Source organism: Suillus discolor (assembly GCF_016758755.1).
Source record: "Suillus discolor strain FC423 chromosome Unknown F5147scaffold_6, whole genome shotgun sequence".
NCBI classification, from domain to species: domain Eukaryota; kingdom Fungi; phylum Basidiomycota; class Agaricomycetes; order Boletales; family Suillaceae; genus Suillus; species Suillus discolor.
In genome coordinates, this window is record NW_024541253.1 from 354,884 (window position 1) to 376,150 (window position 21,267).

The following is a 21,267-nucleotide window of genomic DNA, read 5'->3' on the forward strand; positions in this document are numbered from 1 at the left end:
TAGCGCCATCCAACTCGGCCAGCAGATATGAGCCTCCTTTAGTGCGGCGCACTACAATCATAGGTCCCAAGTATTGCAGCTTCGTCTTCTTGCTTAACTTGTATTCAACCTTCGAATTGCGCACCAGTACTAAGGTACCGGGTGCATGGTTGTAATCGCGGATCGTCGCGTGAAAGTGCTTCTCGAAATTGCAGATAGACGTGTAGCGCACTTTCATTACCTTGTCCCTGATAGCGCTGAGATCCTCTATGTGCTTCTGTAACTGCCATGCATGCCAAGCAATGAGTTCTGCGGTGGTAAATGGTGCGTGTGCTGGCGTCGGCGCTAAGAATGTAGCTTCTGCAAGGTCAAAGGGGAAGATCGGCTCAATGCCGTGCACCATCAAATAAGGCGATAAGCCCGTTGACTTGTGCACGGTGACGCGCTTGGCCCAAAGTATGGAATGAACAACTTGATACCAATGAGTATCATCTCCATCGCAAGTTTTAATGATGGCCTCCCGGACATCATGGTGCCGGCGCTCTACTATACCATTCGCTTGCGAGCTATAGGGCGATATGTGGATCGGATGGATATCATATCTTTCCACGAGCATGTCCATGGTGAGTCTATAAGCGGGTGCATTGTCAGTAATGATCTAGGTGATAGGACCCCATCTGCATAGTAGCTCTTCATATATGAAGGCCATGAGCGACTTGGTATTCTCCTTGCGCAACATGCGCCATTCGGGATATGATGTGAGTGCGCAGCGCGCCTGTACTAGATACTCGTATCCGCCTGCTTTGAGCATCTTCATGGTATCAATGTGTACTCTGTGAAACAAACCTCTGGGCATTGGTACCATCGGTGGTACTTGGAGCTTCAGTGTCTGCCTGATTTGGTATTCATGGCATGTGCGCATGTACCACTTGATATCGTCATTGATGTGCGGCCACCAAAAATGCAACAGCAGCTGCGAGCGAACAGCATATACACCCTTATGACCTAGGTCATCATGCGCTTGTTTTAGCAATCAATATCGCTTATGCGGTTTCACCACAAGCTGGTGTTTACCGTTTGCTTCACGGTGCCAAAGGTTGCCTTCAAGGACAAAGAAGCGTGCCGCGTGATTGACGAATGCGGCAAATGTATCATCTGTAATGTCAGCGGGTCTTTTGCGGTTGAAAAGGAATTGCTCTATTACGGTCATACGCTCGTCTATCGCTTGCGCTTTCTTGGAGCACAGGACTTGCGGATCATCTGGTATCGGTTCTGCAACATCAAGAAAAGTGCGTAAGACTGGTAAGCACCTCAGCGGCTGCGTGAATGGCACTAAGTGCGCGGAAAGAGCATATTTGGCATGGCTGCCTCTACTTGGAGCATCCTTTCATTTAGGATCGCAATTCCAAATGAGTATGCTCAGTCAATCCAATCCTCGTGATCATCGGCTTCCTCTGGATCCTCATCTACACGCGGTCTCCTTGAGGGACCATCAACGCCTGCATGTTTTGCTGGCAGGTATGTGAACAAGATTGAATTGAAATAGAAGAATACCCGTGATCCATCGATTGATGGTCGTGTTGGGTTGCAAAGTCAGGATTGTTGATCATACCTTTGATATACTTCGCGTCCACCTCGACCGTCAAATTAACAACACCGAATATGTAGACACGCACGGCACATAGCACGCAATACAAGCCATAGAGCTCGAGTTTCACTTGTGAGTAACGGCTCTCCACTTCATTGAGCATGATTGATCTGAAGTGATTGGGGTAGCGCTTGCCATCTTCGCCTACTTGCAGCAGGATATATCCGATCGCGACACACAATGTGTCTACTGCTAAGATGACTTCACGGCTACTTTCATAGTCTATCCGCCAAAGCGCAGGGGAATCTAGTACTGAGTCCTTGAGCGTTTGCATCGCTTGACACTGCTCTTTGCCGAAACTTGAATGGAACATCTTTCTTGGTCAAATTGATCATTAAGTGCGTGCAAATAAGCGCTTGGGTGTCACTGGGAAAACCTTGTAACCACATGCGATTCCTCTCGGACTTCCCTATGTGATCTTTCACGATTAGCAAGTCAGCGATTTCTCAGAAGGCACGACAATAATTGCCAAGCTCCGTGAGCAAAGGCATCGGCAACCTCGCGTATTTGTGCGTGACCACTTGGAGGTCGGATACTGCATATCGCTTTTCGCCTTCGCACCCAGGGTACATTTCCATTACCTCTTTAATAAACATGTCATAGTCGCTTAGCTTTGCTTTGGGCATACCGGCCCAAAGCATGCGCTCGCTATTTGGCAAGTAGCGGATAATACCCTTGATACGATCGCCCCCTAGCAGGTTCACATCATCGGCGCATGCTTCATAATCCTCGATGAAGGCGAGGAGGTTCTCTGCGGGGCCATCAAACTTTGGCGCTTTGTCCAAACCGTGGACCGGCATTCTAACGGTTGTTGACATTTTTACTGGTTGGGGAGTGTTGATAATAGGTGCGAGTTGTGTGGTTCTTATCGGAGGTGTTTGCGGGGCTGGGGGAATATATATAGCGGTGCAGTTCTGAATTGAGTTTGGTCGATAAGGGATTCCTTTTCTTCTTTCTTAATAGTCAGCTGCTTCGGTTGATAAGGGCGCGCGTGACCACAATAAGGGTTCTTCTTTTATGGTTGCGCTAGAAACAGTTAGTGGGGTAAGCAGAGAGAGAGGAATAAAATTAGGATCTGATGGATTCCTTGGCGTTTCTACAAATGCACCCAGCAGTAAGTTGTGGGGGTTGTTGTGTGACTCAAAGTCATCCAAGGATTTGCCGTGTACTGATTCTTTAGGGGACAGCGTGACTGGCGATGCGGGCATGAACTGGGTTCGGCAAAAATAGAGATAGATCTGGGTGCACGGGCTCCGAGAAGTTCTGAGGGCGATTGCACTTAACCGGAGTCAAAATTTCCTGAATGGTTGATAAACCTGAAGAGGCGACCACTCTTCTAAATTCTTCTAAGGCTTCATTTCTTGCTACGCAGTCTTTGGTAGGCCTGAGTACCCTACCAGCTTTCTCAGATGATCCCCTCGCGGTGGGCTCCAGTTGTAGGTGAGGAATGTAGAAAGGTTAGAAGTGGGTAGTATGAAATATACTCATATGGTCCTCTGTGTGCAAATCTAATGTCGGCCCAAGGGGATTGCTACTGAGAAGGTTCCTCTATATATAATAGTGGAGGGAAACACTGAACCGGGCTGTCAGATAAGCCTGGTGAGGCGCACGACGATGAGCGAAGCGCGATAAGCGAAAGTGCAGCGAAGCGCTACTGAGCGACAAGTACGATGGCGCGCGCTGAGTAAGAGCGAAGCGCACATGCGGGTGGTGGAGCGCAGCGACCCTTAGACTGGTGCTCATGTCGGCTCTGGTGCTTAGTGTCAGTTGGTGGATATGATGGAGATTTAGACTTAGAGTCCAATGTTTGTGCGGGAAGAAGAAGATAATCATTATACATCGAGGCATGAGTATATATATTCTAAGTTGTATTAAGCACTGTCAAGCACTAAAGCAAGCCGGAGAGCAAAGCGAGTATGTGAAGATATGTAATAAGGGTCCGTGATGAAACATATGGAAATGTGTGCGCAAGCGCCGGAGATATGTCAGAATACATGAGAATAAATTAGGAACACACACCGACAAACCGAACGGACATGGAATGGATAAGTGGAGGATGAGCGACAGAACCGAAGGTGCGTGTGCCAATGCGCGACTGAAACACCTGTGCGCACAAGCGGCCGACGAAGCGCCAAGTGCGCACAAATGAGGTACAGGTCGCACTGTGTTTGGGAGGTGATTAGGATGTTAGAGAATTAGACCTCTACGAGGCCACAGAGATGTTAGTCTCTACACTGCTTTGTTGAAAGGCATTCTTCTCGTCTGGGTCAGTACTGGAGCAGCTCTCTCGAAAATGCTCAAGGACATGCTGTCAATGAGACCAACAATCAAGAGTGGTACAAGCTACTTGGAAAGACAATCAAGGAGTTAAATATTGAGGAGGACTATATGTGGGCATCCGATGAAAGTGGTTTCCAACCAGGAATGGGGTTCAAAGAAAGGGTCATTTGACCTGCAAAGCAAAAGACTCAGCACCTGCAATGAGATGGCAATCAAGAAAACATTACTGTCATGGTGACCATATGTGCTGATGGCACTGATATTCCTCTGACCATGATCTACAAAGGGAAATCATTTTCAACAAGTTAGCATGACAAGAATACCCTGGGTGCATCATGAGTCATAACAATCTTTTGGAAACAAAATTCGACTCAACATAAATTCAGTGTTGCTCATTCACCAAAGGGCTGGACTAATGGCATCATTGGCCATCTTTGGATCGAAGATTTTGATAAGAAGATGAGCAATGAAGCTAATGGTCATGCACGCTTGTTGCTCATTGATGGCCATAACTCCCACTACACAAAGGACTTCCTTGATTATGCTCGCACACATAACATTCACATACTTTGTTATCCATCACATTCAACTCATGTCTATCAAGGCCTTGATGTGGTCATATTTGGCCCACTGAAGCATTACTGGATGCATGAGAGGGATCAGTTCGAAAGTTCAAAGAGGCAAAGGATTACAAAAGCAAACTTTATCTCAATATATTCGAGAGCTCACAAAAAGGCACTGAGACCAGAGAATATCAAAGCAGCATTTCGCAAAACAGGTGCATGACCATTTAACCTTGATGTAGTCACAAATGAAATGATGGCTCCAAGTTTGGAGATATCATCCAAGGGTCACTTGCCTTTGCCGCAGACTAGTCCTGTAAAAGCCCTTGCAAGTACCATTCAACAATACCTGAAGGAGCACAATGAAAACAGTTCAGGTCCTGCAACAGGTTCATTGCACTCACCTGGCTGGATGATGGATGCAGCAGAGCAGGCTATCGAAGGATTGGTATCAACATCTGCAGCATTTCTTGTTTCAAGTTCCCCAGTACAATCCACTCACAGTCTCCTGCATTCGTCTCGACACCTATTACACCAACTCACAAACAAAAACACAACTTGCTAGAGACAGAACCTGAATCAGCCAAAGAGCAATTGTACTGGGATGCCCTTTGCAGCACCTATGATTGCAAAACTCACTACAAGAGTGCACTGGTTGGCATGCAGTCTACTATCATCCTGCAATCCATGTTCTGTGATTGGCTCTCTAGCCAGCTTGCAGCACAGGACAAGAAGAAAAAGAAGACTAAAAAAGGTGGTCAGCTCGTTGGGGATGAGCTTCCAAGATTACTTATGAGTGATGAATTTCACCACCATGTGGTTGAACATCAAAGAGTTGCTGAGGAAGAGGAAGCAGCATGCAGAGCTTGCTGAATAGAAAGAGAAGACAGGACAGAATTATTGAAATCATGGAAAGAAGCAGAAGCTGTGTGGCTGGTGAGAAATAAAGCATGCAGAACAGTGTACAGAGATCAAGTGAAGCTATGGGAGGCAGAAAGAGACTGGGCCAAGTTGGAAAGATGGAGACCAGCATGGAACAAGCCAAAATTTGGGAAACTGGAAGCACCACTAGCAAGGCCAACATTGAGTGATCCAGAGGCAGCTGAGGAGGGCCAACAAGATGGCAGGGATGAGGAAGATGCTGATGAGAATGATGGCAATATAGAGACTGACATCTCTGTGGCCTCATAGAAGGCTAATTCTCTAATGCCCTAATCACCTCCCAAACACAGCACAACTCACATCTTGTTCCCATGCACTTGGCACTTCATTGGCTGTGCATTGGTGCATATATCCTCGGCTCCATCACTCATCCTCCATCCATCCATTCCATGTCCATTTGGTTCATTGGTGTGTGTTCCTATTTTATTCTCATGTATTCTGATATATCTCTGGCGCTTGTGCCCAAATTCTGTATGTTTTGTCATGAACCATTATTACATGTTATCTCGTACTCGCTTCGCTTTCCAGCTCACTTTAGCGCTTGACAGTGCTTAACGCTACTTAGAATATATACACTCCTGCCTCTCTGTATAATGATCATCTTCTTCTTCCCGCACATCGTTGGACTCTAAGTCTAAATCTCCATCATATCTGCCGACCGACATTAAGCGCCTGAACGCACACGAGCACCAGTCTTCATATTCTCACATAATAAACATGGTCTTATCCATCTCCCAACTCACTTAGGGCCACTGTGCTCCACCACCTGCACGTGTGCCTTGCATTCACTCAGCGCGTGTTACTGCACTTATCGCTCAGTAGCACTTTGTAGCACTTTCGCTTCTTGCACTTCGCTCACCGTCGTGCGCCTCACCAGGCTTATCCAACAGCCCGGTTCAGTGTTTCCCTCCACTATTATACATAGAGGAACCTTTTCAGTAGCAATCCCCTTGGGCCGACATTAGTTTGCACACAGAGGACCCTCTGAGTATATCTCATACCACCCACTTCTCATCACTCTACATTCCTCACCTACAGCAACGAGTCTGATGGTGGGAGTGAATAGTTTGGTCATTAACATTACTGATTGTAAAGATAATGTCGGACTTACTTTTTTGGTGCTGGCTCAAGTGGATGTGGAACAGTGATAAAGACTGAAAATGCTGATGCATTCACAGCATATTCAGACATTGATCGATGGACTCAAAATTTGATTTCATATATCTATGAACATACCTTAAAAATTTGTACCAGACAGATCTATATAATACCTATTTGTTGTGCAACAGGAGGCCAACGAAGTGTGCCTATTATAGACTGTATATCCTACAGCGTGAAAGTCCAGAAATTGTGTAGGCAAGAACAGTAGCGAGATAAGCTATCCGAAATGTAATAAGACTCAAGGCGAGCCGCTACAAAGATATACATGTAATAGCACACGAGGCACACAGCTACATATATGTATTAATCAAGCTTTCAATGGGCCAACAATGTATGTGCCCCTAAGACATAATCAATAACAGATAAACAAGGTGAAAACACACCAGCAAAGTCAAATGGACACAGTGTGAAGAAGTAATAGTAACTGGCCAGCAAGAAAGCTAGAGCACTACTAAATCCAACTGAGTGCGGGTGTACTGTCTCAACCCAAGAGGATTGCTATGAAGCACTTCCTTCAAGTATAATGTGAAGGGAGCAAATGCAGAATGGAAAAGAACTAAGTTGACCTTGGAAAAGCGAGTCTGCTGATAAGAGCAAAAGCGAGACTGCGGGTCCGGTGAATGCACGATGCAAAATAAATGAAAGCGAGAAAATCCTAGGTAAAGAGCGGCGGGTTTCTAGGTAAGGCGTGGTTCCACAAGTAGCAGCTAGGTATAGACGAGGTTTATGGCTGAGGTATAACTAGGTATGAAATGCTAAGTCGGAAAACCGGGAGCGGTTTAGATCCGCGCAGAGCCTAGGTAAGGAAACTTAGAGGTGTGTTCTCGGAGCGGTCAAGAACACATGGGTTCGAAGTGAGAAATGAACAAAGCTTGTCAATTGATCAAAAGTACTAAGAACATCTAAGGTGACTCCGCAAAACAAAGGTAGCGTCCGAGGGAAGGGAAGTGATGTACTGTATATAGCGCGCAAGACTTTATCCTACTGCGTGAGCATCTGGAACCCATAGGCAAGAACTGTAGCGATGGAATGAGGCAGATAAGTAATATGTAATGAGAATGCGCGCGGAACAGAATACACAGTTACATGTAATAACCCTTGATATTGTTTAGTCAAACTGAGAGAAAATGAACATGCACCAACGGAGATAGGCAGACATGGAAAGGACATGGACGGAGGATGGATCCAAGTGCAGGTGTATGCCAAATGACTATCGGCTGAAGGAAACTTCTAGGGGAGAACTGGAATGACATAGATCCAATGAGTTTCCATAGACCTTGACATGAGTATCAAAAGACACTCGTTCCCACCCAGCGCGGGTCCGAGCATCACAATGGACGGGACATGGTATGGAGGATCAGAAGTGTATACAGGCCTCAGAAAAGGATGGACGACCTTCGGACAACTTGGGAGAATGCTCAGAACCTTCAGAAGGTAAAATGAATGTCGAGGAGTGCAATGAGAGATACCTGTGAGATTGGCAGGATACATGCCCAGCGCCAATCCGAGTGCTACACCAGTTCAGTGTTTCCCTCCATTATACACATAGAGGAACCTTCTTAGTAGCAATCCCCTTGGGCCAACATTAGCTTGCGCACAGAGGACTGTCTGAGTATATCTCACATCACCCACTTCCCATCACTTTACATTCCTCACCTACAACAGTTCTGATGGTGATTCAGAACAATGTGTTGGGTCTTGCAGAACCTAGCTGCTATTTGACCCTAAAGGGTTTCTGGACCAGGCTCAAGGCTCAGAGGAGAGAAAATGTCATAAAAACTACTGAAGACTCAGACTCATACTGGTAACTGGTGAAAAGGTAACTTGATTATGTAAGCTACAAAAGTGCAAACATAACACTAAGGTAAGAACAGTCTCTACAAGCCTAGCCAGGAATTAGTTCCTACATCAATGGCCCATTTCGAGCCTGGTTTACTTGAATAGTACATATAGCAGCATACATCATGCATTATTACATGCATATCTGTGTAGCGACTCACCTTGAGTCTTATTACATTTCAGATAGCTTATCTCACTACTGTTCTTGACTATGCAATTGTGGACTTTCATGCTGTAGGATATAATCTGGCCCACTAGCTAACTCGCACTTTACTTTACTTCCCTTGTTATGAGTCATAGTTAGTAGAGTCACTTTCAGATAGTCATACTTTGCACAATCAATCCTCTTGTTCATTTGGAATGATTGTTTAGCTTGACCACTGCCATTTCACACCTCACTGTCTTTGAGTTCTTTCAATAGGCTTTGCATAGTCATACTTTGGTACTCTTGCAAGTCTTATACTTCAACATACTTTGACATACCCACCATATTTACCTTACTGTTTCACTGGAAGCTCTTCAGACACTTCACACAACCTTGGACCTTGGTTTCTTGACTTTGGACAACTTTTGCTTGCATTGGACAAGTACTTCAGTACTTCAGATACATCCTCAGGACTTCAGAATCACCTTGGGTGACATTTCCTGCTCATCATTCTCCATGTTAACAGTTCTTCCTTGCACTTATATTTTAAAAGGTAGTTCTACAGGCAGTCTCTTTGGAATGTATTACACTTGCACTCTCCAGTTCTAGGGTGATCACTTTCTAAGTGCCAACATAGAATCAACTCTTTATACCACAGTGAAACTGTGTTGTGACCACCAGAGAAAATTTATTCAACAGCAACAGCTAATCAAAAGTGAATGAAGGGATCTTCATGTAGCTTTTTACAGTGCAGAGCCTTTGTGCTACCTTTGTTTAGAAAATGTAGTTAGTCTTCATATGTATAATGCAGCTTCATATTTTTGAGTTTTAACATCTTGTGAACATTAGCTAATATCTCATGAATATAGTGTGTGTGGTAAGTTGGTTGCCATGGATCTCACTGAAATATGCCATTCAATAGATGGGACAGATTTTTGTTCAAATTTCAGATATATTTTGTATTCAGATAGGCTTGATGATCACATCAACCCAATGCACCGCAAATGCAGTTTAATTTATAGACCATAAAATTAATTCTGTTTGTACTACTACTACACACGACTGGCTAGATAGACAATACTAGTAAAGTTATGCAGTGGTTAGTATTTTGACACATTTCTGCACCCAAAAACTTGTCTGTAAAGTGGTAATGTTGAACCAATGAAATAGAGACATGTAGCACTACTCACTGATTCCACCAAAGTAGGAGATTGTCCACCTCCTTTGCTGCTTCTCACAAGAGACAAAGCTTGAAGTAATCAACAATATTGTGATAAAATTCTTCCTGGTCAAAGTCATCATCCATAATATGCTGTAGCACTTGAGCTCGCGCTGAGCTCATATTCTGTTATTTCCTGATACACGTCTAATACCCATTGTGCACTAATCACTTCCCGATGTAAGCTGACACTAACCCTACAAAACCCGACACTTTGACTAGCGGACCTGGTGTTCTGGCTGCATCAGCCAACCTGAAATCCTGCGCACTTGTCCTATCCGTGTTCTGTCCTGTCTTGTTAGCCCCACTAGGTGTGTAGTTGATTATTTCACACATTACTCACATCATAGCATGCACTATTACATGTTTTCCTGTTATCTGCAGCACCTCATTGTGTGTGAGGAATGATAGCTAGATGAGAAGGGGAGAAAGGGGGAGAAAAAGTGAAGTGGGGTAAAACTAAAATAGACCTCTGGATGCGAGTATAGATTCGGCCCAAGGGGATTGCTACTGAGAACGATTCCTCTAAGTAAAATATGGAGGGAAAACTTAGAAACTAGTAAGGGTAACTGAGAATGGAAGAGCGCGCGATGTTGCGCTGATGCAACGCAAGCACGAGCGAACCGCCAAAGGTGCGATATGATACGCGACTGAGTGGCCGAAAGTTTGACAGCGCACGAAGATGTGGAGAAAAGCCGAAGGATTTATGAGCGCGCCTTTAGCGGATATGCGAAGGAGATGCGATGCGACTATAGAGCGGGAGAAGAGTCTGACGATGCGTGCAATGAGCGAATGTTCGAACATTATAGCACAACCATTAATACAGTGCGTGATGTAGTCGGCCGAAGGTTTTAGACTTAGAGTCTGAGTGTTGCATGCAAACGGATGATAATTTCGATAGCAGGAAAAGAAGATACATGAAAAAATCATAAGTCTAAGGTATATATGATAGCGCGTGTAGCGTTGTTCGGAACCGAGAAGATAGCAGTAATACATATCAAGGGTCCATAACACAAGTAACGAAACATAAGCGATATCACTTTTGGAAATATAATCAGTCTAATGCAAATGAGATAAAGTACGCACCAATGGACAAGCGGAGGACATGGATAGGATGGAGGAAGGATACGCAATGGAACCAATGAAAGGCGGATGCAAACCAAAGCGTGTGCGTGAGCCGCGGCCATCGGCCAATGATAGGAAGGATGCGTGCCATGGTAGTGATAGTGCACGCTGCGCTAGGACCTAAGGGACACTGCAAAAATAGCCTCTACAAGGCTACAAGGACTACAAGGACTACATCGTGTTTATTTACATGTACTTCGGACCCAAAATATTCAGCCACTACTTTTGCCTATGGGTTTCCGGATTTCTACGTACTTACATATATATTGGACTGACCTCGAGTATTGATCATCATCCAAGTAGTAGGGAGCCATTTTCCGATACTTAGTGGTCAAACCCGATATTTCATAGTTCATAGTTGACATTGCGAATATTACCACTTTTTCTATCTGAAATACCTGTCATTATTGTTAATCCGCATACCGCTTGCTTTCCCGACATTTGCTATTACTATTCCCCATACCTGCTAAACCCAAACCTGAAACCCGCTAACTTGAAACCCAAAAACATCGGACCTGACACTTTGGTATTGGACATCGTAGATATACCTTCGGACATTGTTTCTCACACTCAGGATTTTGACCATATATCGTTTCACTAACTACAGACCTATTCCAAACAGCTGACCCCTTGGATCAAATGCACTTGCTCTGCAAGTATAGCAGACTAGGCTGTGCACAACCACAATACATTTTTATATTGCTGGTTACTTACTTCGTGAAGTGCCCAGCGATTGTTGTATCTCTACAACACCATGATCCAACACTAGATAACACAATCTGCAACTAAGTTCTCTTAGTTAGTAGTGAGCACCTGGTTATACTAAAATCATACCTGAACAGCTGTGTATGAAATAGCCCTAGGCTGAATGGATTTCATTCATAGCAGTTCTATAGTGTCACATCATGTATGCCTCTCCCCTGTAGTCCTTTGGCATTTAGGGAAGTCACACAAAGAAACAAACTCTAATGTATTCTCAGCTGAACTGGGAGATGTGAATATATGCTTGACTGCCTGTAATCTGGCTTTAGTAAGGCTACAATGAGACATAGTATCATTAATATGTACACCTTCATAAGTAGTTCATCTTTGAACAAGCCCTTCATAGGGTTCTTTGGGTTGTAGTATCTATCACTATACAAGTAAGAGGGCCAAGAATAAAACATTGCACAATAGTCAGGATGGTAGTTCCAAATTGCCTCTTAAATACTGACATGTTGATCAGTAATGGGGGTGCCTGATTACAAGTACTTACACAGCATCATCCCAATTATAATTAACAGGACATAGAAGTTGCTCTGTTGTGTTGTGATAGAATCTAAGACAAAACTTGTTTCTATGGAAAATAATGGAGTTCAGAGTTAGGCTGGTCTGCATTAACCAAGATACAAGTGTGAACTTGAGACTAGTAATATCATCCCCTCTGGCTATATCAGCACTCTGATTAAACTATATATAACATGCAAGTTAATGGTTGTGTGATAGTGGCATGGTTTCTTACTTTGCTACATATGGCAGCCAGTTCAGACCTTTCAGCTGAGGACTACATAAGCATTCACATCAAAGGACACCACATCACCAGCTTCTTATAGAACCAATACTATCAATTTTCTCTAATGACAAAGAGCTACATTAGTGTCACTCACTGTTCTTATACAAAACATGCATTTACATCATGTTTGAGAACTCAAAGGCTTTAGCATCAAAACTGTTAGTGGTGCCAAGGGTGGTGCATATATCAAATCTGGAAGCCAAATTATCGATATGTTTTGTAAGACACATAAGTCTTCATATTATACAGCCTTTAAGAGCTTGGCTATAGCTATTGACAATGAGTGATTTATAGTGGGTTCATAGATATAGGACATACCCCTTCCTTTCAGCAGGAGTGCAAAGTATAGTGTTTAGCTCTTCTAGCATAGTGATACATCTCTTCAAAGATAAAAGAGTTTTAGTATGGGAGCTACTTGATGGAGGAGATAGTCACATGAAATAGATAAGAAAAGTCCACTGTAACTGAGTGGCCAATATATAACACTTCAGATAAATACTATACTTGTTCTGTTAGCAGAAACTTTAATATTAAACTTACATCATACAACCATTCATTCAGGTTTGAATTAAGTTAAATTTTTGAGTTAAGAATAGAAGAAGGCCAGTGTTTGTTTAGTACCAGTTCCACAGCCTTGGTGAATAACTAGTGGTTATTAACACATTGTGCTCGTTAATAAGGATGTAGAGCCCACACCTAACTTGATCTATCTAGTCTGATATTATATAGAGATCATATGAAACATATGTATTATGTTGCCTATAGAGTGCAGAAAATTGAAGGCTAGTTGTGTAGGGCTGTTAACATATTGCTGCAGTTGTCAGGCAGATAAATATATACAATTTTTAGCAATGGTAGTTCAAGAGTATGAATGAGCTTGGCTCTTCCAGTCACTTTGATGGATATGTGATGACAAGCCTGCTTTATGCTTACAAAAACTTACTCTTCAACCAAACATTCTGAGAAATAGTATTAGAAACAACACTGATAGTCTTTCTAGAATAGAAACCAAATGAGATTCCAGATCTAGAATTCGAGTATAGTTTAACACTAATGAAAAAAAAGTTAATGCTTGCCCTAATTTCACCCTGCATTATCAAAATTTTAATCAGTAATATCTAATTCTATAGGTGATTGAGTCATAGGTAATGGATTTAGACCATTTATAAGGACAAGCCATACTAAGAGTCGAGAAAAAATTAGTAAAGGATACTGAAAGTTAAATACAATTCTACAACATAGCCCATCTAGGATTGCCTAAGATGTACACTGTAGGTGGTAAAGTTTGAAGGATACACTATGTTTGGCATTTGGTTCAAGTATGTGTGTTAATACTATGACATTTAAGTCAACAGTGAGGTGTAGATACAAAATTGCTGGCCTAGGCATGCCACTAGGTTAGGCTTTGAACTGTACACTTACTATGGTTAGAATGCTCAGTAGTACTAGTAAATCCTACAATTTCTTTAGCTTTCAAGTTTCTTAGATTTAGGCACTCTTGTGGGCTAGTCAGTCACAACTGAGAAGAAGGGTGATATTAGTTGCATATACAATCTTCTCTTTAAATTCAATATTATATTATGCTGGACAGCAGAAATGTGTATAAGTATGATCAAGAAGGATGCCCAGATCAATGCCTTGGCTATTATTGACAGTTATGATATACTTGTGAAGAGTGAAAATAGTACTAATGTTCTTTTATACTATTTTTGAAAATTGTCTAAGCTAATGAAGAACAGCATTAGTATATGATGCACTAGATGAAACACATGTAGAAGAAGTAGAATTGTTATTATTAGTGGCCACCTATAAGCTAAGTAGCACCATGAGACCTAGTTAATGGTGAATTAAATATTGAGTTTAAGTATACTTTGCTGTCACCTTCACTCTTAGATCACCATACTTTTCATTAATAAACTTGTTGACATCCTGAAGGTAGCTGATTTTAAGCCTGTGGTAGGGTCTGTCTTGAAAACAGTTGAATGAAAGCATGACTCCTTCAGCATTTTTACTAATTGTTGTAACACTTTTATATTAGCTCTAGTCTTCTATATTCATATATTCCAGTCTAATTTGTTTAGCCACTCTACTGAAACTAGAGTAGGTGACTGCTGGAAGATCATATTTACTTTGAGACTAGGCTTATTTGTAGCTACTTGGAAAACATAGTCATCTACATAGGAAAGTGTCAGATAGTGTCCTTCAGTATTACTGATACTAAAATGTATAAGAACTAAATAATATGTCATTACTCTAGAATTACAGTAGCCTTTCTGAGTTTAAAGGTAACATTAGCTTTGTATTTTATTTTGATGTAATCTCAAATGTTACTCACTCTAGATGTTATAGATATTTAATCCTGAAAATATAATCCTATAAAAAACCATCTTTTTAATATTACCTACCAATTATCTTGTGTCTGGTGCCTCTGATATGACACAAAATATATTGCTAGTGAACAAGCATTTTTAGCAGCTGAAATAACAATCACAAAATATCATAATTATTCAAAGACTAGTGTAATGATACAACAATAGCTGAGCACTATACAAAGTAAGCACTCAGCCAAATATAAATGTTGTGGTCTTGCATAGCCTAGTCTGCTATACTTGTGAGACAAGTCTGTTCAATCCAAGGGGTTTGCTGTTTAATAGTAGAATAATTAGTTATATGCAAAAGAAGATAGTCTGAAGGAAAACATGTCAGATCTGATACTTTCATGTCAAGTTAGGTGTCAGGTTGCATCAGGTTATGTTGGATTGTGTCAGGTTGTATCAAGAATATGTCAGAATGTTAGAGAATATTGGAAATAGCAAATCTTAAGCTACTATCAGTGTTTTGGAGATATTTTAGAATTCAGCTAAGAACTACTAATATCAGATGATCTCCTCCTACTCGGAGATAGAAAGGTAAGTAAAGTAATAGGTAGGAGGTATGCAAAATATATAATGTCTATGTAGAATTTCAGAGTGCTATAGGTGAAAGTAGTAGTGATAATTTTTGGAACTGATGTTCTATGTAATAAGATATGTAGTACTGCGGACATATAATAATGTGGTCTATTGAATGTTAGCAACATGAAAATGAATAACTGTGCACCTAGTGGAGATAGATATGATAGGACATGACATAGGAAGGATATTATCTAATAGGCCAATATAAAATCCGATGTCTGATGTGAAACCCAATAAACCCAATGTTTGGGTCTGATGAATGTCCAATCAGATAGCTAGAAATATGATCAGACAGAATGACATTGACATGCTTTATAAAATAGCCTAATATGGGCCCAATGCAAGCCTGAGCATTATACTGGTGTAGTAGAGTTCAAGTTCTTCACTTTATGTTTTAGTGAGACTTGATTTTTTGTGAGCCTGCTTCAACTTCTATTCTAGAGGCTAAGTTGGAGATTGAATTAATTAGAGAGGCTGGTAATGGAAATGTCTTGCTATTAGAGGAGTCTGATTTTGAATTTAAGTATCAGAATAGAAAAATTAAGCTTTTGTTATATTTTAATATTAGAAGCCCTAGCTCTAGTCTAAGCCAAGTCTAAATTAGGTCTAGGCCCTCTAGGTGGACCTGTCCTGAGTTTTAGCCAGCCCTAAGCTCTCTGAAGCTAAGCTTAAGCCAAGACTTCTAGGCCAGACCAGACCTAGCACATCACTAAGTAGTGAGGCTTAACTATACTAGAGCACTTTAGCACTTTCTATAGTAATCAGTATTTCCTTTATAGGATAAAATATAAAAACATATGCTATATAATTTACCTGTTTACTATTATGCACTCAAATAAATATATTATGCAAAGCCCTAAGAGGGGCATTCATTGTCTGCAAATGTTTGTGATGTAACCAGAAGGGTTCAGTGTAGCAAGCAAGACTGGCAATAAAGTTGGTAGTGATTGCCTTATGTACATATTATGTGACTAGCTAGAACCTAGCTGCTATTTGACCCTAAAGGATTTCTGGACCAGGCTCAAGGCTCAGAGAAGAGGAAATATCATAAAACTTACTGAAGACTCAGACTCATAGTGGTAAATGATGACAACTAACTTTCTTCTGTAAGCTAAAGTGCAAACATAACACTCAGTAAAACAGCCTCTACAAGCCTAGCCAGGAATGAGTTTCTACAATGATGTAGGTGAAGAATATAAAGTAGTGGGAAGTGGGTGGTGTGAGATGTACTCAGATGGTTCTCTATATACAAGCTAATGTCAGCCCAAGGGGATTGCTACTGAGAAGGTTCCTCTATGTATGTAATATGGAGGGAAACACTAAATCAGGTGCTAAGTCAAGCCTGATAAGCCGCACAATGATATGTAAAGTGCAGGAAAGCAGAAGCACTATGAAGTGCTACTGTGTGATAAGATGTGGCAGTGTGTGCGTGCGGGTGGTTAGAACACAGCAACCCTAAAGGAGTCGAAAGATAACAAGAAGAAGTTCTGGCAAGAATACAATGATTGGTGCTGATATACATTTAGGTGCTTAGTGTCAGTTGGTAGCCACAGCAGAAACTTTAGACTTAGAGTCCAACAATATGTGAGAAGATTGTGGTTACTTATTAAGAGAGAAAATAATTCATAAAACTATGTAAGTATCATTAAGCACTATCAAGCACTGAGATGAACTGGAAAGCAAAGTGAGTATGTGATAGTATGTAATGTAAGGGTCCATGACACAACATATGGAATGTGTGCACATAACACCAGAGATATTATCAGAATACATAAGAATTGAGTAGGAATACACACTAATAAACTGAATGGACATGGAATGGATGTACAGAGGACAAGCAATGGAGCTGAGAATGCATGCTGTAGGTATACAACATAGAGTGGGGCTATATGAAGATGGCTCCAAACTGATATATTAATGTTGTAGTCTTACACTGCCTAGTCTGCTATACTTAAGTGAGACAAGTGCATTTGACCTAGGGGTCTGTAGTCTGGGAATAGTCTTGGGGGTCAGTGAGTGATGTAGGTCAATAATCTGAGTGCAGGAAACAATGTCTGAAGGTATAATTACAATGTCCAATGTAAAAGCATCAGGTTGGTCAGGTCAGGCATTGGGTTCAGGTTCAGGGTATCAGAAACCAATAATAATGCAATAGTGAGCATCAGGAAAGCAAGCAGTGTGCACAATAATAATAATGACAGATATGGATGGTAAAGGAACAATAATATTTGTAATATCAACTAAGAACTACAAAATATCAGGTTTGACCCCTAAGCATTGGAGAACAGCTCTCCTCTACTTGGATAATGAATGATACTGGGAATCAATCCAATATTTATGTAGGTACATAGAAATCCAGAAAGGTATAGGCAAATGTAGTAGTAATATTTTTGGATCTGATGTCCTATGTAATAAGACATGTGGTACTGCAGACTATGGGAAAACATGTAAGATAGGCCTCATTCAAACACCACCAATATTACATAGTATAACACCAGTGTGACCATCTACTCAAATTTTGCAGCACTGTTGTGACGCTCGGACCTGCTGTAGGACTGGAAGTCCTTACACACCATCTCATTGCTTTACTATGTGAAGCACAACTTTCCCGTGACATACTGGCCACTACTTTCCTGTGACGGCCACAATGTTCCCCCACAAACACACAGCCACACTTCATCAGCTGATGTTTCACACTCATCCATAGTCCAAAACCAACCCAATGGTACATTATTTCATGATTATATTTACATATCAGACCATTTTCGCATTGCACCACCTGTTATGACACACGGTCGTGTGCGACTAGGATGATCTAAACAGCGACAACCATGACAGTAGTACCAAGTGCTGAGAGTCGTCGGCCTTTACAGACAAGCAAAGGTTGCATACTCGAATGTAGCTCATGGTGGTTAACGAGGGGTTACACCGAAATGATAGCGGGTTTACAGACAGGGAGAGGTGTCACTGAAGGTACAAGTCAATGTCGAGCAGGTAGCTTTAGTGGGACAAGGAGTTCAAGGGTAAACCTAGTAGGATTAAAGTAAGGAACATCTACTTTAATCCTTGACCTTATATAAGGCTACTCTATTGTGTCTAAGCTCAGCTTGAAGCTGGGTTCTAATCTGCTTATCTACATGAGTCAGAGATAGTGTCCATGAGGCAGGCTTTTATTGTAGATAGGATCCATGAGGTATCTTTCTATCAGTACATGAGGCAGCACGAGGCTTGCTTTCTACCTTGATAACATAAATAGGTCTTCTAGACCTATGTCGTCATGTGTCGTCATATGCGGTCCAGACCGCTTATCTAAGCCAGCAGTTGCTGCTTATCTTCTATCTTTATCTATTGTCATAGGGCTGGTGAGACCCTGGTATCGTCTATAGCCGTGCACTGGCAGAGGGCTGTCTGGTGGCAGGGGACTCATGCCATGTTACTGTAACACCACCTTTATTTACATATAGCTTTACATAACTAACTCAGTAGCATGTCGGCTCGGTTCCATGTGACAGCACTTAGCGCAATACTTAAGCACTAGCAGTACATATCATTAAGAAGCTTGTTTTCCAGACGTTCCAGTAGCAAACTCCCATTAGCCTACAGTTGGTAGCTATTGGCAATCAGTATCCGTTTACTGCTTGCATTGTATCCATTATCACCTTGCTCTACATCTATTTCTATTGCCCTTCATCTCTATTATCATCTGAACCCCTCGCGCATTGGCTGCTTCACAGCCGCATCTTTCCCGTGCCTTCCACTTTCAGCCACCACTATGTTCCCGCACTTACGCACATGCACCCGCCGCTTTCCCACGCTTCGCATCAGCCGACAAGCAGCACCTTCTACATCCATTTCTAGACCTTTGCTGCACTAGCTTCCTCTTTAGGGTCAAACACACTTGTTCCGCAAGTATAGCAGATAGGCAGTGCATGACCTACAACATAAAGATATCAGTTTGGAGCCTATAGCACCACTCTGAGTTGTAAACCTATACTGCACTGGGCAGGAAAGAGGCTATTTTCATATGTGTCAAAGAGTATAGAGCACTATTAGTTTTCCTATCCTTATCCATCCCTTGTCCAACAATTAACCTTGCATGAAGCCAAACCCACACTTTCCCATGCATTGGTCGCATTGGATGTGCATTCCCGCACTTTGGATACCTTGGAAACACATTAGGAAGGTCCTTTGTCTATCCATAGTCTATTCAAACCCCATTGGTATGTGAATTTCCTTGCCTCGAGGCTTGTAAAAAGTGTTGCAGCCTTATTACATCTTACATATTTACTTTAATTCCTATCCCTTCCTACTCCAAGTGGGAGTCTAGACAGTATAAGTTGCCTATTCCTTAGGGACCATTTCACACACTTCCCTCATACTGGATACCTCTCCCTATAGGTTTACCTTTTAAGTAGTCCCTTGTAGTGTGCACTTTTTAGCCCCTATTAGGTTCCCTATACCTCTCTATACCTAGATTATCCTGACCTTGCAATATACCTTTACCCTCACTCTCTCCAAACCTCGTTCCTTGACCTCCCTATACCTTGTCCACACTTTCCTGCACTTTCCATGCCTTTGGCTGCGCATTCCTGCACCTCGGATAGCCTTGGATATATCTTTGCACCTTGTGCATTACCTGTGTGTTATTTTCCCATGCTTAGCACACTCTTGGGTTGCACATATTCTCCGTTGTTTTAGTAGCAATTCCCTTTAGAGTTGAACATGTTTGTTTAGACATAGCAGCTAGGCATTAGCTTGACCCAACCTTTTCTTGCCACTCAGCAAGATTGTTGTTTCCACACTGTACTACTAGTAATTATAAGTAACAGCTAGGGAAGGGTATATATGTATAGATATAGTAGTAGGTGCTTGTATAGAGGTATATTGTTATGGCTTACTTATACCCCTACCTTTTCTTTCATTACTGGACAATGGTCTCTAACTTCCTCAGTTACGGAATGCCAGATTACCTTCCAGTATCTTACTCATATGGTTGCTAAGGCTTCCTTCCGAGCTAGCAACCATTATCATGCACAGCCCCTATATTGATAAAGGACTCTTATCACTTATCTCTTTCCCCACTTCTATCTTAATATGCACCTATGCCTGCCTTTCTTAGCCTGGTCTGTGCGCTCCATACAGACTATTTAAGCACAGTAATTACCGCTTGTATTCCTCACTTTAATCTACTGGGTTTTACCTGGAAACTAGTCCTTCAGTAAGGCCTCCAACCTTACAGTCTTGAACCACTATTCTAAGGCAGTCAGTGACACTGTCCTTAAGCCAGAAACCTTGACTCTATATTCATAGGCAGAACTTCTGCTTTACACTTCAACTTGACCATTCGGTTATTGTAAAGAAGAACGACCCAGTCGTAACATATATAGTGTTTTAATTGAGCTCAGCGAGATCATCAAAAACAGACAATGAGAGAGTACAGTGACCATGATACTTTTTTGTCGCAAAAGCAGCTTGTTTACCATTTGAACCCTTGCAGCATGCATCCATAAAATGCAATGATTGTATAGCAAAGGCGTGTTCAGCGTGTGAATTGACATGTCAAGTGTCAAAATTGACACCAAATCATTAACCATGTGAGTACTTACATTTTCTTTATTCTTATCATTAATTTCCTTCTTGAGGAGTGCCTTTATAAGATTGGTATTCCTTGCTGAGTCTGCATGAGTCCATTTGCCCATAGCTAGCAAGACAAGACAGTAGGTGTCTGGCTTAATCAGCAAGACTGTACACAAATCTTCTTATTGCATCAATTCATGGATAGTCATTGCAAATCTGTTTCCTGCAAATGCTGGGGAGGTCATATGGGCTATTATGCCCGCAAGCCAATTACTATTTAATG

General features: G+C 41.8%; 2 protein-coding genes across 2 annotated transcripts; one reads left to right on the forward strand and one right to left on the reverse strand.

Annotated features, from left to right (window-relative positions):
• Positions 1 to 4,726: 4,726 nt before the first annotated feature.
• Positions 4,727 to 5,343, forward strand: F5147DRAFT_768849 (uncharacterized protein; the record flags this gene model as incomplete). Its single annotated transcript, XM_041441009.1, has 2 exons — positions 4,727 to 4,918; positions 4,975 to 5,343. The coding sequence occupies 2 exons, from the start codon at positions 4,727 to 4,729 to the stop codon at positions 5,341 to 5,343; spliced, it is 561 nt and encodes a 186-aa protein (XP_041297578.1).
• A 6,533-nt stretch (positions 5,344 to 11,876) lies between these two features.
• F5147DRAFT_559345 (uncharacterized protein) lies at positions 11,877 to 12,338 on the reverse strand (the record flags this gene model as incomplete). The annotated part of the gene is made up of 3 exons (XM_041430562.1): positions 11,877 to 11,915; positions 11,972 to 12,100; positions 12,159 to 12,338. Coding segments are annotated over 3 exons (348 nt in total), but the record flags the coding sequence as incomplete, so codon positions are not given.
• Between the last annotated feature and the right edge of the window lie 8,929 nt (positions 12,339 to 21,267).